A 26,333-nucleotide genomic window follows, 5' to 3' on the forward strand; every position below is an offset into this window, starting at 1 on the left:
TTTTACTGTTTCAGTGACTGTGTGGATTTTTCTCAGTTTTCTTCGGAGCTGCCGCTCAGAGGCCCGCTGACCCACAGCCGAGTGACACAGAGGAGATAGTCATCTGGGATGAGACACCATTCATCACTCTCACGTCACAGCCCACACACGTTGACAAGCTACCTCCGACTCCACATAGCTCAAAGCTCGCCAGAGATGACCAAAACGGACATCTTGTGACCAAGGACATGGTTACCAAGGCAACAAAGGAAATAAGCCATGTGCTAATGTCTCGGCCATTCTCAAATTAAGGACACCTTCACAGGATATAAAGCAAACGAACTGAACCGAAGTGAAGCAGCGGTTGAGAGGTTTGCGTTAACCTCCACTGCACTCAGTTACAAATTGTTTAAGAAAGCCCCACCTCGATCAATAAATCACTCAGTCAGTCTGTGTGTGTGTGTGTGTGTGTGTCTTGCATGTGCACATGTCTATGTGAGTGTTCAGGTTTGATAGTGATGACAAAGAAAAACATTTGTGTGTATCTCGTCTCAAACTCCAGCAGAAGCAACATTGGAGTGTAAAAAAAAAAAAAAAAAAAAAAGAAAAAGCTCTCCATCATCTCATAACATGACTGACCAGAGTGACCCGGACATCTAGAAACTAGTACCATCAAATCTGCCTCAGACCAGTGTGACGGTGATGAAACCAGCCCCTCGCTGCCAACCGTCCAGGCACAGCGAAGCTTAGCGAGACAGGGCTGTTGCTGGAGGATGGAGGATGGAGGATAGGGGTAGTGGGGGTGGCGGGGGCCCTCGCTGACACAGTGGCACACAAAACACTGCTGCACTTAACAGAATCTCAGCTGCCATCATGTGAGGAGACAAGCTGCAACGTTTGCCTCAGCTCTTGCTTGGACCACCTTGACGGCCACGTGAAAAATAATAGCAATAACGATGCATATAAATTACAGCGGTTTGATGCTTTTGGCCTCTGCAACGGAGAGGAAATTAGCGCTGGTGCTTAAGCACATGCATCATTGACACCATGTGTATCAATAATGCATTGAGCTCTGCTGTCACTTCACTGCTATTTTTAAAGGGGGGGGGGGGGGGGTGACAAGAAAAGAAATTAAGCAGTGTGGCACTCGCACGGGGGCTTGTAGTGCTGAGGTTAACATGTGTGCAACACCGCCCTCGGGGACTGGCACGAGTGTGGCCGTGCTTTTCTAACTCCGCCGGCCACAGTGAGCAGCAGACTGAACCTGGAACATCCTCATATCTGTGATTACACAAACCTCACCCACCCATAAGAGAGCAGCCCCGAATCATTTCATCCGCATCGTTATGATTATGACTAAAAGTCAGATCATCGTCGAGGCGATTAACCATAAATACGGCCACTGAAAATGCACATTAAAAATCACTTACAGCCTCACCAACAGGTGTTCCTCTCATATACAGCTGAGCCAGGGCAAAACAATAAAAAACAAATGGCACGATCCAAAATGGAAATGCTAACCTTGATTAGCTGGTTAAAGACTTGATAAGACTTGACCCTAAAATCTCAACTCTTAAAAGAAGAAGGGAAATGTTCTACTGAAAGCAGAGACTGGACTGTTTGAAAAGACCTTTCATCAGTTGGGTTTATCCTAATATGCAGAGAGAGAGAGAGAAAGAGAGAGAGAGAGAGGGAGAGAGAAAAGGAGTGAACTGCTTAACAAAAAGAATAGAAACATGTTTTTACTTTAAGTGTCAGTGAGAGGATCATAAAAGTAGCCTGAAGCAGAGGGAGACAGACAGAGCTGGTTTAAACTGGGGATTTAAAATGGAGGTCTGACCGCCCCTCCTCCTCCTCCCTCTTTTCCTCCTTACACAACCTAGCTAGCGTAAGCCCACCTGAACACGCACACATGTGCACACACACACACACACACACACACACACACACACACAAACAGAGCAGCAGTATTGCATCAACAATGGTGAATCGTCTTTTGCCATAAACAGCGTACCGCTTCCAATGTCCTGATTTCTTTGCCTTATACAACAGTACAACAGGCATTTTATAATCCAGAGCTGCACACACAAAAAACACTCTCACACACACACATATACACACACGCACATATTTTCTGGTGTTTTTCACCTATTCCCTGAATGGGTGAACAAGCGGGTCCCTTCCTGCACAGTAAACACAGCATTTCCATTAGAGTGTTGGGAGTGTGTTCAGTGCTCTGTGACTCAGACACTGCAGCACTGTGACTGTGTGTCTCTCCAGCTCAAACGCTGCTCTCTCTAACACCGAGCCTCAATAACATGGCCTCTGGTTTGTGCCACTTAGGAGCTATAGGGGCTACACAATGCTTTCCAAAGTGATGAGCTACTACAGGCGATAGGCAGGGCATGCAGTTTCTGAGGAATTAGGGGGTAAATAGCTTTTGTAACAGTCCTTGCTTTCAGCCACTGATGTACACAATACTGACACATACACACACACACACACACACATAGCACTCGTACCCACAAGCATGCGAACATGATAATTTCTGTTATTTGCACACAAAGAGGCAGATGAATATGTAAATAACTTGTGAGGAGAATATGGATCCCTTGTGCTGGGAAAGGAATATGTTAATGACTGATGCAGGGTATGAGTGTTAATCACAAGTGTAGGGTGCATAAATGCGTTTAGCAATGGTGTGGGGCCTATGCAAATTAAATGCATAGGGGAAAGTGGCGTCTAAACCGCATGATTCACCGACAGAAAGTCAGTGGTGTAAGAAATATAGTCGCTGGTGTAAACAAATCAAAAACATTAACGAGGAACATTATGGCAAGAATTACCTGGCAGAAAAGGGGGGGGGGGGGGGGGGATGGATGTACGTGCACACACGGAGGAAATTCTATACTGTCTGCTCCCGTCAATTTAGCATTCGAAACCCAAATCAAGATGCTGTGATAAGGGCTGTCGCAGCGGCAACAGTTGCCAGGGAAACCTGATGGCAGGATGCTGAGGGTTGGAGAAGGAGGGGGGGGGGGGGGGGGGGGGGGGGGGGGGCGCTCAGGTTGATTTGCTACCATTGAAAGAACACTGGCCGGCTCGTCGAGATATGGCACCTCTGAGGAACGTGACTGACAAGGGGTGCGTTAGTCTGAAGCCCGTTTCACATGTGTACTGCAACCCTGAAGTTATCCGGATATTAGCCGGAGGAGCTGTAGGTAGGTGTAGTACGCGTCACCAGTAGGTGAGAACACGTCCGACGTGAACAATCTCCTGTTGTGTGCTACATATGTGAAAGGGCAACTCCAGACAACGTCCGGCACCTGGTTCTCCGGACATTGTCCAGAGTTCATATGTGAAAACGGCTTGAGTGTGTAGTCATGGCAACGAGGTGTTGACATAGCGCAACCGAGCACTGTGATGGTGATGACATTCAGGAAAGCACAGAAAGAGAGAGAGAGAGAGTGTGAGTGAGCTTGTAAACCAGAGCAGGGCCTTTCCTGTCCCCCTGTGCAGAAAAAAAAGGACCCAGTGCTGACCATTTCACATTCGCTATGTCTCATCTCAAGCAGAGCCAAAGGGATACAAACAGTGATACTACAATTAAAGTTGATTATAACAAAAAAAAAAACTAAAAAAAAAAGAAGAAGAAAAAAAAAATAGCCACCAAATTTCACAGACTTCAACTGCCATTTTATGTGCCAGGTTTTTTAATTTTCAAAGTGACCTCTGCTAACAGAACATCTCTCATAATTATAACCAGTGTAATTAGCTAATTATAATAACAATAACAATATTACAATAAAGATAACACTTGATTTTAAAAAAACAGAAAATAATCAAACTAGATAAAAACCCAAAATAAAAGACACTTATCATAATAGTTTTGTTTTTTAAAAGAGATCTATAAGGTTCTATATTTTTTCATTTAATTGTCTTTTTCTTTAGAAAAAAATTCACCCACCACTGTATACTGTACTGTATGTCACCTAAGTCTTTCTACTTCACTTGAACGAGCTTCGCTTACCTTTAAAAACGCTTGGCAATGCCTGTCGTCCATTTGCAGCTCCCTGCTGCCATGAAATCCACTCAAACACGATAACACTGAGATACAGTTGTGAAATAATCCTCTGCAAAGGAGCAGTCTTCATCAAAGGTTCATGTCCTGTCTTTAATGCGTGATAACATGAGGGGGGTCCTGACTGCCCGAGACATCAGAGCAGATGAGTCAGTGAGGGCTGGACTGAGGAAGCCATTTTGAGGGGCCAGGTTATTTCCCGCTGATGCATTTGGAGTTCACTTAGTGGCGAGATTGAGTCCATCCCGCCGCCGTTCAATCGCCAACAGGATCAGTCATAAAACAACTTCAGTGTCATATACAAATGAAAAAAAAAAAAGATGTACTTCTCAGCTATTTGTAGGCACAAGTAGTAATAATAATAGTCATATGAATAATAATAATGATAACACAAGAACAATAACATCATGATTGTGATCTTATATCATGTTGAAACCGAATATTTCTTAGAGCATGCTAAACTAGCAGCTTTTTAGGAATATGTGCAGTAAAATATCATTGATCATTTAAAGTTATAACTGTTAAATAACCTTTATGACAAATAAACACTTGTTATCATTATTACCATTATGATCATTATTATTAATACTATAGCTATACTGTATACCAAATGCTGACGAGCCGTAGTCGTATTTCATATTTTCGCAGTAGAGCATGAAGGTCTCCCTCCTCCCATGACCCTGTTTATGTGAATGCGACAGGGGAGGGAAAAACACTTTGTGTGGCTACAAAAAAAGTCAAGACCAAAATAAATTCACTCAAACACTTTGCCAGGTTTTTGTTTTAGCTCCTGCTTAAACTGATGCCACTCTTTCAAATGTGACCTTATGCAGCACAGTCGGAGCGGCCATCTTGTTCCGAGTTAAGAAAAGTTGTAAGGGAGGGCCGCTACAACAATTGTGTGTGTGTTTCTTTTTTAAATATATTCTTCAGATGTTGTAGTTCTCAGTCAGAAGCTTGTTAAAGATTCTTTATAATTTATTTCTTTGAATGAAAATATATTTACGGTATATATAATATGTACTTTCAGTCCTTTTTAGATCTCTCATTGTCCATTACGCCACAGGATTTTTCTTCTCCCGTGATAACTCACTCCGTGTCTTTCCTCCTTCAAGAAGACAGTAGCCAGGAAGGTGTGAAAGGGAAAAAAGTGAGAAAGTGAGAGTGAAACCACTCTGAAAAAACAATTGTTGTTGTTCTGTCTCCCTGCAAAGTACTAGTACTAGACGTGTGTCCTGGACAGAATCGCCGCACTGCTCTAATTTTGCTTTCTCTGTTCTGTTTTAGTGCTTCCTGGAAACCTGGGACCGTAGCGCTCACCCAAACCATTGTTTGTTATTCAATGTCTCTGCCAAACACTAATCTGACAACATGTTCAATGGCCAATATTATGTCTCCCTCCAAATATATACACTGAAATGTGTCTGGAAATATACGAAGCAATCTGTATAAAACCTGCACATGTATATTCATAGCTTTCCACTCTAATTGTGGACGCAAATGTAAAGAGTTGGCGTGATCTCGGACTTTGGCAAAGACTATAGCAGGTTGCACAGGCAACAGAATGATTCTGATGTTTGTGGTTTACATTTTAAGTGTCTGATTTAGTTGAAAAGTATGTGCAGATGCTACTGGTGGGACTAGTGCTGATCAGATATCGTACTCTGTCTTCTACAGTCTTCCTATCTGCTTCTCTCTGTCAACAGATTGACAACGCAAAGCAGTGACTATGTGAAATTTCATTGTCCACGAGGACGGTAGGCTACAATCAGTCTCATGTACTTGGTCACAGGCTCCTTCTGTCTCTATCCAGCATCCCCTTCCTCTTACCTCTTACTTTCACTCTCACTGTTACTCAGATTTGAGTCTCTTGCACATTTTCCTTGGAGCCGCTTTTAAAAAGCAGGGGCTCATTCTGGCCTTTACCCATTAGGCCTTTCAGAGAACTGTGGAGACCCAACTGGGGCAGGGGCACAGGGGAGGGAAGGGTGCCACCTGTGGGCGTTCCCCCACTGGTGGACGTTGGAACCTGGGAACAGGATATGGACATGTTCTGAGAGCAAGGCGACGGGTTGTTGTTGTTGTTGAGGCCCACACCAGAACCCGTGCCCACGCCTAAGCCCATCATGTTGTTGTTGAAGTGATGGGTTTTATAGTAGTGGTTGAGGTGCTCCGATCGGGCCAGGTTCGGCAGGTTGACTATCTCCGGGTGGTGCAACCTGAGGCTCTGGCCCCCTCCTATTCCACTGCTTCCGGTCTGCGTCACGGTGGAGCCTCCTGAGATACCGCTGCCCCGACCGCTGGCACCGGCACCCAGCTCATCCTCCACATTGATGATCTCGATGGCACGAGCGGGGCCGTGGTGTTTATGCAGCTGGTGTTGCTTCCTCAGCTTGTAGAACACCACCAGCATCACTGCTGCCATGAAGGTAATGGCTACGAAGCAGCCGATGATGATCTTGGTGGTCTTCATCACATCATCCAGGCCCGAGAAGCCCGGTTCAGTGATGGGCACAGTGAAGGTGGGTCGGGTGGCCCGAGGAGAGGAGGAGGACCAGCTGGCTGACAGAGAAGAGGCTGTGGTAGGAAAACCTTCTGACCAAAGGTGGCCCGAGGGAGTGGGACCAGGATGAACACGAATGGTGGTCTCATTGATGGCAACCCGTGCGGATTCTTCATTTCCTGGCGGCTCAACTGTTTCCACGGTGACTGTTGTAAAGTAGGTGTAGTTGACGCTGGCATCAGCAGCAGTGACGTTGAGGACAGCGGTTGCTGTGGTATTGCCAGCAGCGTTGGTGACCATGCAGGTGTACTGGCCTGTGTCTCGCAGGGTGACATTCGTGAAGTTGAGCGTGCCATCATGCAGGACGGATATCCGCACCCGGTAAGAGCCGTGGGTCATCAGAGTGCCGTTAGGGGTGATCCAGTTGACAGATGTTGTGGAGGTGCTTGTGCGACACTTGAGCTCAGCAGCCATACCCTCAGTGACGTTGAGGTCTGTAGGTGGTTCCACGATGACAGGCGCGTAGCAGGTGAAGTGGCTCTGGTCAAGTTCTCCGATGTACTTGCCCTTTAAGAATGGGGGAGCATGGCAGCGGGCGCAGCAGGTGGTGTTGCTAGGCACCGTCTCTTTCAACCACCAACTAAGCCAAAGCACATCACAGTTGCAGACCCAGGGGTTGTGGTTCAGGTGCACCCTCTCCAGCTGGTGAAGGGGTGTGAAGAGGTCATGGGGCAAAGAGTGTAGGGAGTTATGGGACAGGTTGAGCTCCTCCAGGTTTTTCAGGTCGTCAAAGGCGTTGCGCTCAATGACGGACACCTGTGAATGCATGAGCCACAGCTTGCGGAGAGACACCAGGCCCTGGAAGGAACCGGGTCGGATGATCTCCAGCCGGTTTCCTGACAGCTCCAGCTCCTCCAAACGCACAAGGGCAGTCAGTTTGGGAATGTCCTTCAGCCCGCACATGCCCAAGTTCAGGTACCGTAGATTGATGAGGCCCACAAAGGCTGCGTCAGAGATGAAATCCAACTTCTTGAGCTCACCGAGGTCCAGGCGACGCAGGGAGGGCACACGGTGGAAGGCATAGCCTGGCAAAGTCTCAATAGGGTTGTTGCGCAGCCACAGCTCCCGCAGCTTGCTGAGGTACTCAAAGGCATGTGATGGCACCAGTGTGAGGCGGTTGTCGAAGAGCTCCAGCGTGTTGAGGTTGGGGAGGCCATTGAATGCTCCTACTTCAATCTGACGGATCTGATTCTTGGAGAGCTGGAGGATCTCGAGGTGCCTCAAGTGCTTGAAAGTGTCTGACTTGATAACCTGGAGGGACAGATAAGGATAAAGTAACTGTACAAGAAGTAGAAGTATTACTGTAGAATACAAACAAAAGTGTCTTTAATGACAACTTGTGTGAAGGTTTTAGTTGAGGTAGAAAAAGTGGCGTCCACAAATAGAATCCTTCTTATGATAAAATATTTTTGACAAACTCAGGGACACATATCTTCTAACGTTTGCTCTCTTTCAACTTCCTCTTCTTAATCATTAATTTTCTCTTCTTAAACAACAACATTATGTTATTTTACATTATCTATATAACATACATGTTTTTATATATATATATATATATATATATATATATTAAACCAAGAGATGTATAGATGTGCAGAACATTATAAAAAAAAAAAAATCTTTTTTTTGAAACACCCAAAACATTATAAATGAATAATTCAATGGCATAAATATGGTTAAACAATGTCTATAAAATATAAATCACTTCTTTTATGTGCTCATATTTGTAACAGCTGACCCTTCCGTCTCAGTGACTGTTGCCGCTGTCTGCAGGGGAAGATGGGTTTTTCAGACACAGGACAGACACAGACTCCCACTGACTACTGACAGCAATGTGACCCGGCTCCGCAGGCCACCTTGGCCTCCCTGCTGGAGTCTCCTTGTTATTGATAAAACAACATGCATCGGGCGATGGACTGAGAGTGCACCGTTCCGCTAAAAAAGGCTGAAAATATGGGTGCAGTGTAAAAACCCAAATCCCTAACCCTAGCCTGCTAAGGAGTTGTTAGCAGGCTAAGGTTGTCTTGTTTTAAGGCTTCCTTAGCTCAGATTTAGTACTAAAATAAACAGCAAGAGTCAGAGAACTGTATAAACATGATGCTATGACACGGCATAACTTGGTGAGGTACTGATGGTAAAAGAAGGGCAAAAAATGATCACTTGATTTGAATTTCAACGCTGATAATCAGGTAACTATCGTGACAAAAAGCAGGTATTTTTGTTCTATCTCTAAGCACTGTGGTAAAGTCAGTCCTGTTCCTAATCCTGACCTTATTTCATTGCGCGCACCAGACACTGAAGTGCTTTTCACAGTGGGAAAAGTGAGACTCAGGGGGCTGACACATTATAATCCCTTGATAATAAGCTGATTATCAGTGTTGGACTATTCACATAAAGTGTCACTACAAATCACCACATCTTGTTTTTAAGATGTTTTTTTTTATGTGAAGCAACTGTCTAGCACCGTGTCTAACGCTTCCCATGTTTTTGTGATGTTTTTTTTTATTTTTTTTTTTATGTGAAGCAACAGACCGTAACACTGTGCCCAAGACGAATTTCCCCTCGGGGACAATAAAGTTTCCTCAACTCAACTGAAGACAAAACTATGAAGCTAAATTAATACACTTCTAAAGATTTCTAAATATTCCGTGTGACATTTTTAAAAAAAGCCCCTTTTTTTGCAAATGTGCAACCAGAAAGAGATGTTTTCCTGCATGAAGACATGATTCTGAAAAAAAAAACATTGGTGCCATGTGCCCTGGACAGCACACACTAGTATCGGTGCAGTCCAACTGGAGCTCGTTTGGCAAGAAGTCAAAGACACACAGCTAGCGAGCGCGACTAAAAGCCCCTTAAATCTCTGACTGTTTGAGATATGTGTGGCCAAAGCCCTCTGTGAGACACACAGAGACTCCTGGAGTCAGGCCATTGCCTCTTCTGTATGTAGAGCAGGAAGGGGGGGGGGGGTGGTAGGCAAAAAGGAGGGAGAGAGAGAGAGAAGGAGGGGTGGGGATGTTAAGAGGGGGTGGGAGCTGTCAAGGCTTTACTCTCAGGGTACTCAGTGAAGGAAAAAATAAGCCAGAGAATCTAGGATGCCTTCAGGTGTTAAAACATTTTTAGATTTTTAATCATTTCAAGTGGGGCTGCAGGATACAACAAACCGAATCGGAATTTGTAGGCTAAAAACGCAATGAATATTGTTATTATTTCTTTATATTTTATTTTCCCTCATGTGAACAGTATCTCTTAAATCCTCACATACAAAATCATGTGTCCCATTTATGCGGCGTTAATGTCCCCCATAATGTTTAAAAAGATGTTTTCTCCGAGAAGTAGGGAGATATGAAACTGCTCTGCCCGTCGTACGGAGCAGTTTGACATGATAAGAGGTGCATCGCAACGACTTTAACAATGTTTAGCAAAGTCGTTGCTTTTTCATTTGGAGGAGATAAAATGTAGTTCAAAAATCACAAAAAAGAACAAAGCACTGTCAGCAACATGAGGAGGGATCCAATTACTTCAAATGCTGCCGCAAATAGTAAAATCAAGCCGCTCTGTTTATAAATGTAGAGATTAATGCGCTTTGTATCGATGGTCTGCGGTTAAATGATCTTCCCTTGCAGCTGTAAAGCCACAAAACGCTGTCTAGGGACTCTAGATAAATTGGTAATGCATACAAAAGGCAGCACAGTGTCATGGAAATATGCCTTGCTTTCAATTCATAAAATATTCCTTCAGTTGAGCAGAGGTTTAGCAGAGGTGCCTTTTTCTATCATTATCACTGCTTACTTACTTACTTTCTCTCAGAACTTAAGTTTCCACAAGAAAAACTGTACCGAGAAGTTAATCCTGAGATCCACAACTAGCTGCAAAAGCAAAATTTCTGAGCAAAACAATGAAATACACAACTGTTACAGACACATAAATATATGAATCCATATAGTATGGGTGTACTCTGAAGGAGAAAATCCTCAATCTATTACACAGGATTTGTCTTTTCTATCAATAACTATATAAATAGCAAGAATTTGAATAAATGAAATCGATAACTGTATTAAGACGTGTCAATAAAGCTTTGTGCTGAAAAAGAATCTTTAAACTAGAAACACTGACTTGGTGAAAATGATACGATGTGCGTTTTTATCTGCGTGATTTATGCCGTGATGTGATTGTAAATAAAAATGAGAGTGAACCATGACCTCCAGTCGGTCATCATGATATGAGAAACTACACCAGCAGTAAAAAAAAAAAGACAACTATTAAATTAAATCACTTGATATGACTTACAGCAATAAATAAAGGGAATTTATTTATATTAGATATTAAAAGATGGGTTTTTATTATCTTTTCTCTCATGTAAAGTGTCCTGTTTGAAATGCACAATACAAATCAAGTTTAACATGACTCGATTTGAGCTGGAGCGACTTCCTGCGGCCGATACTTTACCTGTATCGAGTTCTCCTGCAGGTTGAGGTATCGCGTGTTGACTGATATGCTTTCGGGCACCTCCTCCAGGTTCTGCCTGGTGCAGATGACTCGGCTGGCCTGGTTGGAGCAGGTGCACAGGGAGGGGCAAGAGGAAGCGGCTCCCACCAACTCCGGCCCAGGGAGGAGGAGCCGCAGTAGCAGCTGGGCCAATAGAAAGAGGAAGGGGGAAGGGCCGGGAAGGCAGGTCAGCGTGGCGATGCGCATGGCAACTGGGACATGACCCTGCTCTTTAATCCGAAGGTACAGGTGAGGTGACTCCACGCTGGTGGATTTGCGAGAAAAGGTTTATTTTCCCTTTGGTCCTCCAGTGGCAATTTGTTCTTTCTAATTCCGCATCCTCGGAGATGTTTTCCGTCCTCTGTCGATCTCTGTGTTTTTTCCTCTTGTGTTTTGAACATAGAAATATGCAGATAAACAGATGTTATTCCCTTTTTTTTTCTCGTTGTCGTCTGGGGATTCGAGTGAGGCTTTTTGTGAAGTGAGACAAACCCAGGAGTTACTGCGGAAGAACAAAAAGAGAGAGAGACAAAGAGAAAGAGGGAGAGAGAGCAGATATTAAAGACAGAACACAGACTGCGCCTCGTGTTTTCACCAACAGAGAACGAATAGAACAAATAATAGGTAGACATCTACAGTATAGCCTATCATGGGAGGGATTGTCAAAAAATCTTTGAGAAGCATTAGAACTTGTGTGTCACTGCTCATATCAAATCCCACATAATCCCTGAGCAGACATTTTGTCAGAAATCAAATCCTTGCACCAAGGGCAGGTGGAAGCGGATTTCTGTAATTAACGGTTCAAGGAGGTGGTACAGAAATATGGAAACATGCAACCTAAAGTAGGACAACACGGTATTTCTGTCTTTTACGGGACCGCATTTAAAATGTTGACATGAATAAATCAGTAAAAGACATTAATTTTTGAAACATTGGTACAACTGTTGTAAACAAATGAGCTGTATCACAATCACACTGCGACGTTCAAGCAGTCGTGTGTTGTTTTTTTTTCTGGACCAACTCAGAAATCACTGTAGCACTAATCTGGGTCAATTAATCATTTAGTCAGTCAAGTGACTACAGGAGAAGTGATCCTTAGATACCTGTATCATACTTTGAATATATATACTGTATGTTTTAGTGACAAAGATTGATTAAAATGTAGCTATTCAATAAATTTATCATGTGTGTTGACAGCGTGTGACAGTTTTTGTTAAAAAGACTCAATAAAATGTCTAAACATTATGACAAATATCCATCAGAAGTTACACGACGCCAATGCGGTTCTTGTTTTGTCATATCGAGAGTCAAAAAACAACAAAAATAAAAGTATTTTCAATTTATGTGAGTAGCAAATCATCACATTCGTAAAGTTGTACCAGGAAACGTTCAGTATTTTAACTTCATGAATTACCAAATAGCCGCAGACTGAATGAATCTACGTTCAAAACCAATAATCGGCTCATCGTTTCAGCTTCAATTAAGTTTATGAAAGTTAAAGCAATTTATGCAACTTATACCTGACAGGAAGCAACAGGCTTTAAGAGACGAGTGGTCTCTTAAAGCCTGGTTTTTTTTATAGCCATTAATAATAACGCCGGTGTGAGATAGATGCTTCCAGTCATCTCTGGTTTGTTAACGCTAATTATAAAAAGGTACAACAATTAACACGACAATGATATATTGATTCTGGAACATATATCCTTTAATTAAACTCATACTTATATTAAAGCGATTAACAAGAAGAGACTGAATCCAGTAAGCAGCACCACTTTTTTTTTTTTTTTTTTTTTACAGCAGCATAGACATAGTGGTGGGACTAAAATGCTAATTCCAGTCCTGTATGAGCCCAGCATTGCATGCTCTGGGGACTGGAGAATGGTAGCGAATGGTGCAGTCTATATTAACACTAATAGATGGCCAGCTCAAGTCAGGCTCCACCGGTCGGGAGAAGCAGAGAGAGAGAGAGAGACTTTCCTCCCCTTCTGCAGGTTATTTAGACCTGAATAACCTTAAATAAGGGCATCGAGCAATCTAGATACGGTTATTAATGATGATGGTTGTAATGATGGGACTTTGACACGCAAACTCATTTGACACGCCGAGCATCCTCACTTGGCACAGTGAGAAAGGAGACGAGGAGGGAGAGAGAGAGAGAGACAGAGAATGAGAATGAGAGAGGGATTATTAATCTGATAGATGACTGTATGGCTGCAGGCAGAGAAGGGAATTATCAACACTACAGTAATAGATGAATACTGAGCAGCTGCAGAGAGCGGGCTGGTGAGAGAAAGAAAGAAAAAGACAAGAAAAGAAAAGAAAAAGAAAGAAAGAAAGAAAGAAAAAGTGAGAGAGGAAGTAGAGATGGAGACAGATGAAGGTAAGGTTGAGTGAAAGGGATGATGAGGGATAAATACCCGGAGAGAGAGGTATAAATAGTGGGAAGAGCAGAGAAGAGATCAGTAGTAAAACAAAGATAAAAAAAAAAAAAAAAAGTGGAAGAGGGGAAAATAAGGAGGGAGAGAAGAGGAGACACATTAATATTAATAATCTCTCTCTCAGTGAGAGAGGGGGGGTGGGGGTGGGGGGGGGGGGGGGGGTGTGGGGGTGGGATGGAGGGAGGGGGGGGCTCAATAGAGAGATGAATATAAAACAGACAGAGATGGAGGGAGGGGAATGACAACACAGAGACGCATATAAAGCAGAGAGACGACGGAGAGATGGAGGCAAAAGACAATACAGAGGGATGAATATGAAACAGGTGGAGAGAGAGAGAGAGAGAGAGAGAGAGAGAGAGAGAGAGGTTTCTCTTGAGTGAGTGGGGTTGGATGGGGGTGTGGGAGGGGAGGGGAGGGGGGGGCAAGATTGATCAATAATGCGCACACAGTAGTTCAATGACATTAAAACACACACACAAGGACACTATGATAAATCATATCGGCAGCAGCATCTGTGGTCATGCGGGCCGATGTGAGGCAGAGCGGGACGGGACACCGGTGGTCGCGGGACGGGCGGCTGCGACTGCAACACCCCGGCAACGACGCAACAGTCGTCAGGGGACGTCAGGGTCCCGCTGCCCTGCAACCACCGCTCATCGTCATCCGTATCCCGACACACACACACACACAGCGGTGGATAAAGAGGCACTCAAGTGTTATTTTTGGAATCGACTCTCACCTTTTTTTTTTACGTATTTTAATTTCCAGCCACCTTTTTTCTTTTCTTTTTTTTTCAGCTGGTGAGAACTAAGTGTCAGAGCTATTTCAGGTAGACAGCGTCTGAGCTGAGACGTAAGGTGCAAAAAAAAAAAAAGGTTAAGATGGTAGCTCAGATGTTGTGAGGGGGGTGAGAGAGTGTTGGGGGGGTGGGAGGGGGGTGGGGGGAGGAGGAGGTGGTGTTGAGCGAGAGTCCATAGAGGAGACTGAGACTAGTTGGAGCTGACAGCTGGTTAGAGGCTGGTTGATTGTGTTCTGCCTCACTGCTGTCACTATCCACATGTTACAATAGTCTCTACCTGTAACTCTCCCTCCTCATCCTCCCTCTTCTTCCTTTCTCTATATCCCTTGATATCTTCCTCCTCCTATCTCCCATCTCCTTCTATAAAAGTAGGAACACTCTCTTCCTCTCTGCGAACTCATTCAACTCCCCCCCCCCCTCCTCCTCTTCTCCCAGCTGCCTTACACCTCCTTCCTCACCGCTACTACATATTTCCTGGACCTCCCTCCCTCCTCCCCCCCCTATGTGTGGTGCACTGTAGTGTCCAGTGGTAGAAGGGGGGGAGGTGGAGGGGGGTAAACACTGCACTGACCTCGCAGTTTGATGAAAGATTAACCTGCTACAGTGATGCATATTAACCCTTAACCCCCCCTACACACACTCCCCCCCCCCACCCCCCACCCCCTTTCGTTCTCTTTCCGCCGCACACAAACACACACTGCAGCTTCCTTTCCCCCTTTTGCTCTCTCACTCTCTCTGCATTCAAATCTTAGCCAACAGGGTTACCATGGTTACCTATTCACCACAGTCTCCCACTCCGTCCAGCTGTATCCCACCGATTTCCACATCCACCCCGCTCCTCCTCCTCCTCCCTCCTCCTCCTCCCTCATTAGCACCCTATACACTCTCCTATACAAATGGCACCACGGACCAAACATGAGTGCGTTGAATGACATCAACACTCCAAAAAAGCATGAGGCTGCATTACAGCCGGCCGCATTACTGTTTTTAGCACCGCCAATGACGCTTGCTGTGATTTACAGTGAGGCAGAATACACTTTCATTTTGTCCACAGCGTCGCCACAAATGACAAGCGACCGCGGATAACGAGTGCAAAGATCAGGAGCATTTTTCCCTCTGAGTGATGATGTAGTGGTTTAAAAGGGAAGTAAACTGACATTATCGCAAGTTTAAAAAAGAACAAAACAGTGAATTAATACAAAAAAATTAAAGGACTACGCCTGCGAACATCATTTCACATGAGAGACATCTGTATTCGTGCTCATGTCTTTGCTTTTCTCACTGATTTGAAGTGGACGAAGCTCAGTTTGGTAAAAGGTGATGTCACATATTTAACTCATGTTTAGCTCTTAAAGGGGACGTATCATGCACATTTCTAGATCTATATCTTTTAGTCTGTGGCTCTACTGGAATATCTATGCATGATATACAGTTAAAAACTCCTTATTTATCTTATACTGGCTCTTTATGCAGCCCCTCAGTTCAGCCTCTGTCTGAAACAGGCTGTTTTAGCTCCTGTCTCTTTAAGGCCCGCTCCCCCCTCCTAATGAGCCCACTCTGCTCTGATTGGCCGGCTCCCAGAAGCAACAAATTACAGCAGCAGGATTTCACTTTTTCTTTTCATTCTTTACTTAAAACATTAACTTTTCGAATGGACAACGCCAACGACCTGTAGAGCAACCTTAGCAACACAGGCTATGGAACGGACGGCCACTCATTTGTGAGCATGCTCAAACGATCTGATGTCATCACTAGGAGGAAGTAGAAGTAACTTTGCAAATTAAGTGTCCAGAGCAGGTTGAAGCCCTGGCTTTTGACTTGCAGGGAGCATTTTTCACCATCTGTTCACCTCAAGTTTTGGAACTTTGACCATGTTTAACATCGACATCCAACATTATAACAGTATAAAGATAACAGAAAAACACAAAAATCATGACATGTCCCCTTTAATAAATAGTACCTTCAGATGCTTTAAGTCTTCTTCCACCAAAAAATGTGTGTGACACTCAAATTCATCTGCTGAAAGAGAAAAGTTACATACGAGGATGATTTTGTGACATCACAACTAGTTTGGAGGCCAGTGGTGGATCAGTGTTTCCCACTATAACATGCAACATATAAAAGTCAGTTTTGTGTTGATGTTGAAACGTATTGTTTATTTGTTTATTTTGGAGTTCATTTCATAAGTTTAATTAGATTTTATTTATATTTTGCATTGTTAATAGTTTAGTTTGAAGCAAACTGTCACAAATCTAGTGTTTATTTGTGGTTAATTCTGTTATTGTGATTTGTCCTCGTTTGGCCACTACATATGTGTCTCTCATCCGTCGTTAGGTCAGTTTGAGTTCTTATATTGAGTTAAGTTCTGCTTTGTTGACCTCTTTTAGGACCTAAGTTAGTTATTAATCACTTCTACATTGCTCTGTGTCATTTTTCGGTAAACAAAAACCCATTTTTTGAATCCTGCATCCTGTGACTTGCTGCTCGGTAACTAACCAGAGTTGCTTTTTGAGACACAAATATTTAATGTTACAGAGACATTTTCAGGAGATTTAATTACATTATGCATACTTTTCAACCATTTTTCAGTGAAAGCTATGCAGTTTAAAACTTTTTAATGACTTTTTTTTTTTGCTACAGTTCCGGGAAGCCATTGTTTTTCATTAATTTCTGTTTGAAAATTCAATTATCGGGCTGAAATTACCTTATTTTGTGCGCTCCATCAAGTCTCCATTAATTTTTTGCCGGTTACAGTATTGTGAATTGGTAATGTAATTTAAGTTCAGATTGTTTTGAAAAGTCTGAGCTGCATTAACTCACAACAAAAATGAAAATTAATGCAGAACATATGTTCAATGTGATGGATTGGATTCTTGTAACGAGAGACAAAATCCAAATGGTTAGTTTGGATGTAACGTATCAGTACTTGGTAGCAGATGGATTAAAACATGAAAAACTACTGGTTTGGTCCTTTAAACGTAATGGCAGGGGGGAAAAAAAGCTTCCCCCCTTTAATCATCAACACTTAAACTTAACAGTATTTCTCTTAAATTTTCCCTGGAGTGCCTTCAAAGTCAAAGAAAACATTTCCTCCCCAAACTGTTAGACAACATTACATTTACAGTATATTCTCTGTTCTATAAAATATTCAGGAGCATTTTTTTTTTTTTTTTAGCTGCACGATTACATCAAATGAAAAATTGTGGATGTCCTGTGCATCGTTTTACACATACAGTATTTCCCTGTAATTCAGCCTGACATATCTGATATCTTTCAGATCCTGACAAGAATTTAAAATAAACTTTTGTGCATCTGAGCAATGCTCGGTTTCCCGGTATGAATTTTTAATGCTTGACTTGCCAGAGGCTCCGCAGGGTTGAAAAGGTTAAAAGACCCCTATCTTCACGTTTTTGATCCGAGCTGCAATGATGTATCCTGCGAATTTTATTTCATAAAGATTTATGTCAGCCTCTAAAGGTTGGGTAATTGAGTTTGGGTAATTTTACCCTCCGCTACATCTCTGCCTGTGACCACAGAACCATAATGTAACAGTGGAGGGTTGGGAAAAGAAGCAGAATAAAAAGCTTTCTTTCTCCACCAGCCAAAAAAAAAAAGCAGCAGGTAGCAGAAGCAAGCGATCATCAGAGGAGTATACCGGCCTTGAGTGTGGACTGTAAACTTTTCTAATTGATGGAAAGATTGAGAGACGGGCGGAGAAACAACCAGAAAGACACGCTGACAGTCGACCGGGGCGGCGAGCTGAACAGACAGGAATACGCTCCTTCTCCTCAGTGTCCTGTCTGCAGAACAGCATAAAGGCCCATCAATAATGACTCGACACACACACACCAAGATGGCAGCTCAAGCAGCTACGAGAGAAAAAAAAAAAAAAACAGATGAGAAAAGCTCATCATGTTGGTTGCAGCGTGCGTCGGGAACGGAGCCATGACCTTTCCTCATCGCGATGACATCTCGGCAATCTGGGGTTGTGTCTGTGAGGCTTTGCTGACAGTCGCACGAGGAAGTAATTTTAAAATAATAACGTACAATAACAGCAACAGAGAGCATGTTTTATCTGCTGTCCCAAAGCTGCTGATACTTCTGTTCAACCGGGGACGGTATGTCTCATGGCAGCTGCTGATTCAGTCAATTTACTGAATCAATGCAATCAATTAGCTTTTTATTAAAAATTCAGTTAGCGGTGGTTCATGTCTGATATGATGGATTTGATAACGTATTTCTGATCAATATCAGTGTCGATTAACTACACTGTTACCTTACTGTACCTCCTGTTCATACTGACCATTAGATCCCTTCATAATGCACTTACTTTGTTAGTGATGGAAGACAAAATCTACCTCATTTTGAGCAAAAATGTATTTTAAAGTTTTCCTGAAGATAATATGAAGCTTCTGTCATCTGTGTTAGTCAGATAAAGTGGAAATCTTCCATAGTTACAGTCTTGTTAGTAAAAAAATACCCTCTTTGTGTCTGGTTGAACAGTGTTTTCCTGTTCAGCTGCAGAGGAAAGATCGAACAAAAAGAGAGAATTTTGAAACATATAGTCTTGATTTGGACGGTTTGGACTGTGGATTTTGTCCCCCATCATTTACATTGTAAGTGCATTATTATCTTAATGGTCAGCATGAACAGCAGGAGCGATTACAGGAAGAAAAACATGTGCCGATGTTCATTTGAGCTCCTGCCTATTGCTTTAAGACAGACTTGAAAAAATTGTGAACTTGTCCTTTAATCTGAACTGAATTTAAAGCAAGAGTCTCCGAAGAAAGCAGCAGTCAGGTTTTTTTTTGTTGTCATCTTGCATTTCAGAGCAGACTTTTAGTGCTCCGTGCTCTACAGTAACTGCTGTTTCAGAGGCTTTAGCACCCTGAGAAAAATAAAATTCTGAGGGAAATTGGCTGCTTCGATCTAAACGGCATCAATATCGGCCTTAACAGCCCACATGACAGATACCAATAAAAAACTATCCAGAAACAATCTTGCAGAAATTCGCTGCACACGAGATGTCTGTAAACAAGGACAATGTTTGTGTTCTAATTGCTTACGACTGGCAGGGAGTTCGTGTGGAGGGGTAAAACGGAGGGCAAGTGTAAAAAAACCCCAGATCCAACTCCTGCCTTGTTTCTTCCAACCCTTCTGTCTCCCACTTCAGTATGAATGCCAACAGCGACGAGTGGATGTCTCCTCACAAACTGACACAGTCTTGGCACCTCGAGGCATCGCTAGGGGGCGAAGTCTCTTGGGGGGGGAAAGTGGAGTCCTTGTGTCGAACAGAGGATCATCCATTCTCTCCCTTCTTGGTGGGGATTCTGAAGATGCTCCAGCTCCGTCTTTAATGGACTATAACACATTACTGGGTGCTTGTCCCAATGGTAAACTTACACTGAAATCATCCGTGTGTCCCACTTAAAAACACTTTGCTATGAGTGTAAGAAGGAGAGCAGCAGTAACTAATTTTAAATGCATTTGGTGATACATCAAATGCGATTAGAATATTTCCAGGTAGGAGGCTGCAGAGGTTGATGCAGATTCATTGCAACGTTTTTTTTTAAAGATATATAAAAATACTCTGCTTAGAATAATAACATGTTTGATTGTGGGTGGATTTTTTTCCACAAATAAAGTCCAAATACCTCATTAAAATCCTTCAAAAATACATCTCCACCTTCTCTCTCATTGAAAAATCCAGAATCTGTGAAAATGCAGATATTTTTCATTTCCTTCCTCTGTGTATGTACGCTGGAGGCTTTAAGTTGCCACATAACACCTGTGTAAGTTGCATACCGGACCATGATTGGCTCCACACTGGTTGTGATGTCAGATCAATCAAATCATGCTCCTAGGGACACGGCTTTAACTCGGATTGAAGGTGAGCACAGAGAAACTTTCCACTTTCAGCAGATGAATGTGAAAACAAACTCTATACATAAATCATTCTGCACAGTGAAGCTTAAACATCCAAGTGAGGTAACAGTAAGCAAAGCACATTTTGGAGTGGTGGGGGAGACTTTAAGTTTCAAAATTTGTGACTAATCAATGAAAAGCTCAGTCTTCTCAATTTGTATAAAAGCTAATGCAGAATACAGTCGTCTAGTGAACGCTTAAACCTGCGTTGATTCGTTTTTTGGTGACGTGGAAGCAGCGGAAACACAACACTGACATATCATCACCCTATAAGTTCATATATGGCGAAGGTGTTGCCTATTTCCACATCTAGCAGTTACAAAGCAACATTATTGTTCATTTGGAGTCGTGTTTTTGTCCTGTATTAACTCTCTTTTAGCTCTGTTTTTGGTCTCCACCACCTCCTGAGGGAAATATCTGGCTCTCTAGCTGCTAAATGCTCCACTATTTTCACCAGCTAACTGTGCCTGTTTGCTGTTTGGTGCTGATCAGGTAGTATACTGTGGGGCTTTTAGAGCTTTTTCTCTGATAACAGCTGCCTGCTGCAGCCAAAAACGATGCTACGAGAGCAATGAGAGTGAACCAAAACAGTAAAGTTGCAGCCAGACAGTTAAACAACAAGCTGAAACTCACTATAAAGCTCCGTAGAGCTGCAGAGTCGCTGATAATTCTCTTTAGATTCACCACTATGAGCCACATCTCTAATATTACACATTGTTATTTCGTACGTTGCTATTATTCAAAAAATGATGACAGGGGCTTTTAAAATATAATTGCATCATAAACATTAAACATCCAACACTCTGCCGGAGACACGTGACTGTTTGCAGATTTCTCATCATTGAAACGTCACCAGCAGACAAACGTCCTCTAAATACCAGACCGGCTCAATCATGATATTTTTTTTTTTTAAAAAGTGATTCAGATTTCCGAAGAGGCCGTCCACCTCCAGCGGAACAGCGTTTGAACACAAAGCGCCAAACCAAATCAGTCTCATCTCACTGCTTCTTATTAGAAGGGAATATGACGGACCACAATACAATCAAGTAAGAGGCTGCAGCGAGGTCTTTCACTTTCCCAGACGTTAATTTCTCCGGGCCTTCCCGGGGCCGAGACGGAGCTGCTGCTGCTGCTGCTGCTGCTCTATCGCAAGTGTGATCTCCGCGCTGCACAGCTCATAAGGAGCAGACAAATTTAGGATATGATAAATCAGCTCTAATATGATTACCCTCAGTGTCTGCTGGTTAACATAAAACAACCACTAAATTTTCACTTAGCAGGCGCTCCTCACTCAGCCTGCAATCTCTTGTTTGTCTCATCCGGGGAGAGAAAAAGCAGCTCATGCGGAATAACACACACACACACACACACAGAGGCCAAACTAAATATAAACCCTGCCACCTTAGCTTAAAAAAAAGTGCAATCTGAATTTAAAATATACAATATTTCACGTATCATTTGTTTCCATAGTCATGTCAGATGATAATCCTGCCACGGACACAGTTTCATCATAATCAGCCCATTATAATCCCATCCAGACTTTCCACAGTCTGCTACCGACCAGCATTAATTTTTAGCCCAGTCTGCTCATCTACCCTCATTTTTCCTTCACACTCAGCCCCGTCCTGGTCCCAGGGTAGTCTATCACACTTAAAGCTTACACTCTTCACAAGCACTTATAAACATTTAAAGCATTTGACTAACCGCCAGGCAAAATTGACTTTGGGATGAAAGACCGTGGGGCTTTTAAAAAAATGAAGAAAAAAAAGGGGGAAATTCTGCATCAGGACACAGAAGACCTGATTTAATGGAAAACAAAAAAAAAGTAAAAAAATAAAAAAAAGCAAGTCTTATTCAGCAGAAGTAGACGAGTCACACACACAGGGGTTTTCTCTTTTTAATGATGGAGGAGGTGCTTGTGAATGGTTTTTAAATGGGGAGTGGTGGCGGTGGCGGTTGTATGGAGGGGTGGGGGAGGGAATCGGGGAGGGGAAAGGGGGGAGGACGCCGCTGTGTTGCATTGTGCTGGATGGGAGAGAGGAAGCCCCGCACTCCCTCACTTTCTTCCCTCTGTCTCCTCTCATGGCCTCCTCCGCTGTGTTTACCCTCCCACCCCCCTGGCACTGAAAGAAAGCTGGACGAGCGTTGGCCTTGCTGGTGAATGAAGCCCTGACGTCACTTGCCCACACACACACACACACACACACACTGTAAGCAGTGTGACTAATAGCGTACTAATGTCCTTTGTGTTGCCTCAGTTATACCTGATTCATGTCTGGCTCCCAGGGGAAGGAGCCCCCCCCCCCCCCCCCCCCAAGTTATTGAAGTATTCAGAGACGTTAGATGTTAGTGCAGGTGAATCAATGATGCCAGTCGATAACCCCCCCGCCCCCCACGCCACCCCTCCACCCCGACAGGGATTTAAGGACAGGGGTGTGTTATGCCAACACTCTACCAGATTCAGGTGAAAACACCACCATTGTACTTGATATTGATTTTTTTTTCTCTCCCTGATATTGTTCGCAATGATTTCCCTCCCACGAGTATAAGTTTATGTAGAAACATATTTGAGTCTGTCTATTGACTCGATATGTGTTTGATAGCTGATATCGTTTAATGGCTGGTATGTTGTAATGGGACAAACTGGTGGAGGGAGAGATGGGCGAGTTTGGTTTCAAGTGTGGAAACAAGACCTGAAGACTGTAATGTTCTCATATAAGACACACACACACTCTGTCCTCTGCACAGATATGCAGTCTTATCAATCCTTATTAAGTGGAGAGCTGAAATGATTAGTCAATTAATCAATTAGTTGATTGGCTGAAGATAGCTTAAAATTCATGCTTCTCAGATGTAAACATTTGTTTGTTTTTCTTGCTTCTCTATGATATGAAACTAAATATATCTGCTGTCAGTGGGACAAAACAAGAACATTAAATTGTGTCAACTTTCCAGTCGGATCTATAAATTTGCTTACTGGGGAATCTTACAACCAATTAGTGCACAATTAAAGAACTTTCTAGAACAGGTTTTACATATAACTTTATCTCGGAAGTGTACAGTAATGACGTGAGAGTCTGATTCTCAGCTCCTCGTAGCTGGAGGAGTTTTTGGAGATGAACGGTTGTATTCTACCTGAAAAGATCAAACGTCTTCTCAGAAATCAATACGACACCTTTCTAAAGATTCTGCAATCATATTTGACCTATATGGACACCTCGCCAACGCCTGTATCAGACTCGATATGAAAATATGTATCAGGACTGATACGATCTATTAGTCCTCTATGTTTGCATTGTCTCATTTATTCTATGTTGTATGTATTTATATATATTTATATATATATTTATATAGCTATCTGCTGCTCATTCAGGTCATTTTTCAGTTTGTATGAGGGAGGAGATCTGGAGTCATGTTGGTGTATGTATGTATATGTGTGATGATGTTAAAGGCATTTTTTAAAATAATTTATGGACAAAACAACTAATCAAAAAATAATCGTTCATTGCTACACAATGAAATTCATGTCGAAGGACTTCTTACCTTTGTGATACCTAACAGTCACAAAAAAACAATCATTATCATGCTATCTTATGATAATTTATTCCAATATAACAATAAAAGTTTTATTTCTACATCAAAACCTGGAAACTTAAGATTTTTACCTCAATATTTTTTTCTGTTCTATTTATTTTATTTTAAGTCTACTAGAAAGAGCAAATGGTTAAAGAACAAGTGATGGACTGTTGATGTAAATCCAGACGGATTCAGGCATTTTTAACATTTTATAAAGGATATTTTTTTAATATGAACTTCTAACGAGCTTCATACTCATGTTTGTCACTGAGTGGTTTATGATGCGTCTCCCAGATGAGAAATTAACATTTCTACAGATACATATGTCTGACTTATACATAATTTATATATATAATTTAATTTACATATTTTAAATGTATATACAATTTATATTAAACGATGTAAATGATACGTTAAATATACATATTTTAAATTATTCAAAGCCTTGGCAGAGACATGCGCTGTCTGGTTAGTGGTTACTAGAAGACGCACCAGTAGGTGTCACATCTATATTCATCATTAACATTCAATTTTAAAAGGAAATGTGTCAAACTGCATAAACAAGATGCTCTAAAAGTCCAGTTTACTTGGAAAATTTGTCTAAATACCTGCAGATGAAATTGCATTAGGATGGATTACATGAAGATAAAACACTCATTAATATTCCCTTAAAATAAAATCATCATATAAAACAACATTAGATGGCTGCAATGATTTCTCCTATAAAACAGAACAAATTAAGAATTTAAAAAAAAAAAAGCAACTTTACTTTCAAAGCACTTTTCCAAACAGAATTACAAAGTGCTTTACATGAGAAACTCCAAGATAAAAAAAATTAAATAAATAAATACAATAAAAATCAGGCCACAGAATGAATAAAATACCCAACAATGAAATGAATGAACTGAACAGAACATATTAGAACAAAAAAAAAAAAAAGAAACATGTGGGTGAAAATTAATTAAAGGCTTGTTTTAAAAAAGAAAATGAAAGAAGTGATTTACAAGATGTTACTGATTCTGTTCAGACGGAGCTGAAAGGCCTCGACCGCAGAAGTCCAGACTTATCTTTTCTTTTCTTACATCGTTTTCATTCTATCATGCTCCACTTATAATAAATATAACATATTCCTAATGTGCTAAATGCACTTTTAATGTCTCATAATGCCTTGTTACCTCTTGAGCTAATCTGTCATTTTGTACTTCCTCAGCTAAACGTACAGAAGGTCAATTGAGCTTATGAGTGTACGATAAACTATTAATTAGACAGAAACTCCTCCCCGTTTCCTCCCTGTTTACTTATTAAGCTCTTTAATGTGATCTCATGGCAGGACATGCGGCCTCGGATACTCTTCAACTCCACGTTTTATGTCTGTTTTTTTGCTACAAACAAACTGTTCGGTTCTGATTATTGGAGCAACGTTACAATACGTGCTTATTTTTGGAAAAAAAATGATGAGGTTTCTTAAACCCCCTGAATTCAGCGTTCCACATTTTAATCACCACTCATCCTTGTCAAATAGGATATACTGCAGCCCCCCTCTGCACCGGATCCGTCTTCTACCTCGCCCTCCCACTCAAAATGTCCAAAGACACGCCGTTGCTCTCATTAGGATGCAGGATGCGGAGAGAAGCCCTGATCTATTCAGAATTGCTCCTACAGGAGCGGGGACCTCCTCCTCCTCCTCCTCCCCCCCCCCCACCCCCGCCCCCCTTCGGTGGGGGCCAAGAGAGCTGCAGATTAAAAGTCACTGTGTTCATCACCCTGCTAAAGCACTTCCATTAACAGACATTACATTACCTACCACACATGTTCAAATCCCTAACTGGGGGGGGTGGGGGGGGGGCTTCATACCACTTGTCATTACATGCTGGGATAAAAGTCTTTTAAGTGTTAACATCTTCAACGTTCACGACGCCAGCTCTCAACTTCAAATGAAATCCAGTTATTACTGTCCGTTCTGTGGCGCCGCCTGGTCGGAACGCTGATTTCTCGAACAATTAATCCGTATTTAAGGTTGTTAAGTGTGTGGATACACTCGGTTCCCGCATGCTGAGGTGGGGGTAGGGGGTTGGGGGGGGTTGGGGGGGGGGGTGGGAAGCGAAAGCCAGCAGCTAATCAAAATGTCTCTCAGCCATTTGCAGAGCAATGTAAACTGCACAGTTTTTTTGGGTTGCTCTAAAACCTTTTTTTTCCCAGTGTTTCTCGGCTGAGCATTCGTCGCTCCGAGCTGTTTTGGAGAGGAGAGCTTGCTTTTTGCATTTCAGTGTTTCAAGCTGCCCTCACTCTCCTTTCTTTTTTTATTTTTTTTCCTCTCAGGAGAAAGCATGTGAGTGTGTGTGAGTGTGTGTGTGTGTGTGTGTGATGCTTTTTGGGGGGTCAAACTATGGCGTGTATACTCTGACTCCATGTGATTGTTTGCGTGTGTGTTTGGTGACATTTCTGTGATGGGGGTCAGTCTACGCTGCCTTCACTGTGTGTACTTTG

At 42.5% G+C, this 26,333-nt stretch overlaps 1 protein-coding gene across 1 annotated transcript in view; it reads right to left on the bottom strand.

Annotated features, from left to right (window-relative positions):
• Window positions 1-3,047: 3,047 nt before the first annotated feature.
• The window catches only part of lrrc4ba (leucine rich repeat containing 4Ba), a 33,439-nt gene continuing 10,153 nt past the window's right edge, over window positions 3,048-26,333 (bottom strand). Inside the window, exons 2-3 of the mRNA XM_067570876.1 lie at window positions 11,070-11,610; window positions 3,048-7,874 (exon numbers count right to left, since the gene is read on the bottom strand). Of these exons, the coding sequence (XP_067426977.1) occupies window positions 5,916-7,874; window positions 11,070-11,315 (2,205 nt within the window). The 5' untranslated portion in view covers window positions 11,316-11,610 and the 3' untranslated portion in view covers window positions 3,048-5,915. The remainder of the gene's footprint in view (window positions 7,875-11,069; window positions 11,611-26,333) is intronic.

The sequence above is a fragment of the Thunnus thynnus genome, chromosome 17, assembly GCF_963924715.1.
Source record: "Thunnus thynnus chromosome 17, fThuThy2.1, whole genome shotgun sequence".
In the NCBI taxonomy this organism is placed as follows: domain Eukaryota; kingdom Metazoa; phylum Chordata; class Actinopteri; order Scombriformes; family Scombridae; genus Thunnus; species Thunnus thynnus.